Below are 5000 nucleotides of genomic sequence, written 5' to 3'. Positions count from 1 at the left end.
ATTTTTCAAGGTTTTAAGGAGAAAAGACCACGGCCCTCACAGGCCTACAGACATTCTTAGTCGATTAATAGTCAAAGGAATCTGTTGATTAATCGATTATTAGGCATTGTTGGACTCTAGTTCAGCATACCTGCCGACTCTCCTGTGTCCTCAAGGAGACTCCTTTTATTTGACCATTCCTCCTTGACGACTCCTTGATGGCCATTTCTCCTTTTTTTCCCCTCCTGTTTTGGGAGATTTCAGTCTTTTTGCGTGACAACCCATGTGTCAAAGGCCCATATAAGACCTCCCCTCACACACCCCACTGATATGCAGCCACGGCTAACTCATTTGCCTAGTTCCTTGGGTATTTGATTGGAAGGTGTGAGTGGTCTCTCTCTCTCTCACTCTCACTCTCACTCTCACACTCTCTCTGTCTCTCTCGCCATGCCACTTTGATTATGGCACACACACCCCAAATGCATGTCAAACTGGGGGTCCTTGAAATTTAAATGGTTGAGAATCACTGCTAGAGCCGTAAAAAATCTTCTCTTATGGGGGTCTCTGGTATATCTTTTCAAATGGGGGTCTGCGGGCTAGTAAGTGTCAATTTGGGGGTCCTTGACATGAAAAAGTTTGAGAACCACTGCACTAGAGAGGTGCACGTAAAAGTCCGGCAAACTGGAGGAAAACTCTTTCTATAGCAGTACCCACTAGAGAGGTACATGAACAAGTCAGGGAAACTGGAGGAAAAACTATTTCAGCAACTACTCGCAGTAGCTACTGTAGAACATCACGTTCTCTAGGGTGCTGGCTATCAGCCAGACCTTGACATTTTTTCCACGTTAATCTGTGAGCAGGTAGAATTCTGAAATTGTGTGGGCATGTTTGGGAGACTGTATTTATTACTGTGTGAGTGCATTGTGCGCGTGTGGGGGTGTGTGTATTTAATATTTGTATTGTTAAATCTTATATACACAATAATAAAATACTTTGGTTTTGACTCTGCAACATTCTAGCAACAATAATAACATTAACCTTTTTTTTAATAATAACAATAGTAAGTAGAAAGGTAAAGAAATAGCAAAATATTTACTGTACGTTCGTCATAGCAGTACTTGAAGGTGTGCATGGTTCCTACTTCTAAATAGTATCCATATGTGCATGCTGTACAGTATGGTATGGGTGTATACATATCTATTTACATGTGTACAGGATATGTGTGTATGTGCATATTATGTAAGCATAATGTTTGCGTGTGCAGTCTTAATATGCAGAGTGCAAGTATGTGTGGTATGTGGTGTTGGTGTTGAAATAGGTAGGTGTGTGATAGCTATTTGCATGAATGAATAGTTGAGTTACGCACAGGTGCAGTATTTATGTCTAGACCAATTCAGTCCTTGTTTGTTTGTTTGTTTATTTTTACCTCTCTCTCGCTATCTCTCGCTCTCTCCCCTCTCTGGCTCTTTACAGGCATGATGAATGTGGATGTTCCCAACTACGTTCTATATATCATTGACACCCATTAGCAGAAGGTGCCACACTGAGTTTTGTGACTCTAACGGGAACCTGGTTGTGTGTCTCTTCCCTCTAGGCGTTGTGCATTAACGTACAGTGCAGTGATGTGCTGGAGACTTTGAGCCTGGTCTTCTGCGGCGCCGATGTGAACTGCTCTACGGACGTGGCCGACTGCCCCTCCCCCCTGTCCCTGGCCCACACCCACTCCCAGCCGCTGCAGGCCGAGTTCCTCAGCCTCAACCTCAACACAGGTACCACAGTGCAAACCCTCAACACAGGTACCACAGTACAAACCCCCAACACAGGTACCACAGTACAAACCCCCAACACAGGTACCACAGTACAAACCCTCAACACAGGTACCACAGTACAAACCCCCAACACAGGTACCACAGTACAAACCCCCAACACAGGTACCACAGTACAAACCCCCAACACAGGTACCACAGTACAAACCCCCAACACAGGTACCACAGTACAAACCCTCAACACAGGTACCCCAGTGCGAACCCCCAACACAGGTACCACAGTACAAACCCTCAACACAGGTACCACAGTGCAAACCCTCAACACAGGTACCACAGTACAAACCCCCAACACAGGTACCACAGTGCAAACCCCCAACACAGGTACCACAGTACAAACCCTCAACACAGGTACCACAGTACAAACCCCCAACACAGGTACCACAGTACAAACCCCCAACACAGGTACCACAGTACAAACCCCCAACACAGGTACCACAGTACAAACCCCCAACACAGGTACCACAGTACAAACCCTCAACACAGGTACCCCAGTGCGAACCCCCAACACAGGTACCACAGTACAAACCCTCAACACAGGTACCACAGTGCAAACCCTCAACACAGGTACCACAGTACAAACCCCCAACACAGGTACCACAGTACAAACCCCCAACACAGGTACCACATTACAAACCCTCAACACAGGTACCACATTACAAACCCTCAACACAGGTACCACAGTACAAACCCCCAACACAGGTACCACATTACAAACCCTCAACACAGGTACCACAGTACAAACCCCCAACACAGGTACCACAGTACAAACCCCCAACACAGGTACCACAGTGCAAACCCTCAACACAGGTACCACAGTACAAACCCCCAACACAGGTACCACAGTACAAACCCCCAACACAGGTACCACAGTACAAACCCTCAACACAGGTACCACAGTGCAAACCTCTAACACAAGTGGTGGAAAAAGTACTGAAATGTTTTACTTAAGTAAAAGTATCAATACTGCAATGTAGAAGTACTCTGTTACAAGTAAAAGTCCGGAATTCAAAATTTACTTGAGTAAAAGTACAAAAGTATTGGTATAAAAATGTACTTAAAGTACCAAAAGTAAAAGTACTAAAATGTTTGAAAATAGCAGATCTACAGGCTCACAATGCGACGCGTTGTGAGCTTGTAGATCGGCTATTTTCAAATAGCCTAGGTATAAAATAGGGCCAAAATGGTTAATGTATGTTTTATAATGTAATAATTTATACCTGCAAAGTAAATGTAATAATTTATACCTGCAAAGTAACTAGTAACTAAAGTTTTCAAATAATTGTAGTGGCGTAAAAGTACAATGTTTGCCTCTGAGATGTAAAGTAAAAGTACCTCAAAATTGTACTTAAGTACAGTACCTGAGTAAATGTACTTAGTTACTTTACACCACTGCCCAACCACAGTGCAAACCCCTAACACAGGTACCACATTGCACTGCAAACCCTACATTTTAACACTCTTAGCCACGTGCGATGATGCGATGCGGTAGTTCCCAACCACCACTTGTGGCCGACACCAACTCAGGACTCCTGGTTCTGCATCGCTGCCACCATCAGGGTCTTCAGCTCAGCACTGTTGCTACTATAGCTCCGCTTAACCACTTAACCCATTAAGGCCTGGAACTGTGTCATTTTTAGATTTGAGCTAAAAAGCATTATTTTACACTTTGGGCTACACTTTGGGCTATTCAAAAATAGCAGATAGCAGAAATCGTGAAAATATGTGCAAATCTTTGAATATGTATATTTTCAAAGCGAACATTTTTAACTCAAATCGTTGCCTCTGGGGGGTCCCTGGAACAAAATATTTTGATGGGGGTCCGTGGCCAAATACATATAATTTTGGGGGTCCTTGACATGAAAAAGATTGAGCACCACTGATATAGAAACATACGTTTTTCAGAAAACTGTTGGGATTTAGGAGACGTGTAGAATCGGCTTCAGGTCTCAATGGGTTAAACACTATATTTTGTTGACTGGTGTCCCCAAGGGCTCTACATGCCCCCCCCCCCCCCTTTTCTCCCTCTACACAAAATCTCTCTGCCGAAAATAGCCGATCTACGAGCTTGTAGATCTGCTATTTTCGCCAAATGTTCACCTATTAGGACGTGCCCTGAAGGGGGATGCTAGGGTAGTGAAGCTAAGCTTTTACACAGAGATCACGCAATATTGGTGCTACGAGGAGCAGCCATTAATGCTGGCTTTGTCTTTGTACACAGAAGCAAACGTGTGTGTGTGTGTGTGTGTGTGTGTGTGTGTGTGTGTGTGTGTGTGTGTGTGTGTGTGTGTGTGTGTGTGTGTGTGTGTGTGTGTGTGTGCTTATACATTGCATGCTGGCGTTGCGGAATCACAGTCATTACAGTATTACACAACGGCATCAGCATTTGACAGCAGTTGTTGCTAGATGATATCGTTGCTGTCGGGCAGAAAGCATATTTAAACTTTTTGTGTTTTTTCGTAAATGAACGCCCCTACTTGATCATACTACAGCGTCACACAAAAGCATCAAAAGTAGCAGATCTACAAGCTCAAAACGTGTCGCTTCGCGCCACGTTTTGAGCTTGTGGATCTGCTACTTTTGCTAGTACTTTTGAATTTGAATCCTGAAAAGTAACAGTTTTGGACATAATGAGACGATATACAGTACTGTACATTAACACATTGGCTGCCAATTATTTCAGATTTTTTGCAGTAGACTGCCAGAGATTTTTCAATGAAAAAACAAAAGTACTCAGGAGCCGAGATACAGAATTTTAAAGTTTTAAGTTAACAAGGAAGTGGATGGGAGTCTAAATCTTCGAAAAATCATATCTCCTTGGTCTTTGGGTCAAATTAAAAAAAGAGAAAAAGAAAAAAAAAACTTTTTTTTCCTTTTTTTTTCAATAAAACGCAGATCTGCGTCTTTGGCAGCCAATGAAGAACTACAGCGTATGCACAGAAGCGACATAAAGGCTTCTTTTCCAAATGCTAATTATATAACTCACTCAGAAGTTGTCAAAAAGATCATTCTAAAGTTACAAAACTCACCTCAATATAATTTCACTCTTTCTTCCTTTCTCTCGTTTGCTTGCTCTTTTTTCTCTGTCTCTCTCCCTTTCTCTCTCTTTCTCTGTCTGTCTGTCTCTCTCTCTCTCTCTCTCTCTCTCTCTCTCTCTCTCTCTCTCTCTCTCTCTCTCTCTCTCTCTCTCATGCACAC

The 5000-nt window shown here is 43.2% G+C and overlaps 1 protein-coding gene across 1 annotated transcript in view; it reads left to right on the top strand.

Annotated features, from left to right (window-relative positions):
• Nucleotides 1-5000, top strand: part of arap1 (ArfGAP with RhoGAP domain, ankyrin repeat and PH domain 1) — a 136089-nt gene that overhangs the window by 86670 nt on the left and 44419 nt on the right. Inside the window, exon 14 of the mRNA XM_084064578.1 lies at nt 1574-1748. Within this exon, the coding sequence (XP_083920704.1) occupies nt 1574-1748 (175 nt within the window). The remainder of the gene's footprint in view (nt 1-1573; nt 1749-5000) is intronic.

This window comes from Gymnoscopelus microlampas (assembly GCF_963454915.1).
Source record: "Gymnoscopelus microlampas genome assembly, chromosome: 8".
Classification (NCBI taxonomy): Eukaryota; Metazoa; Chordata; class Actinopteri; order Myctophiformes; family Myctophidae; genus Gymnoscopelus; species Gymnoscopelus microlampas.
This window is presented reverse-complemented; position numbering and strand designations above follow the sequence as displayed.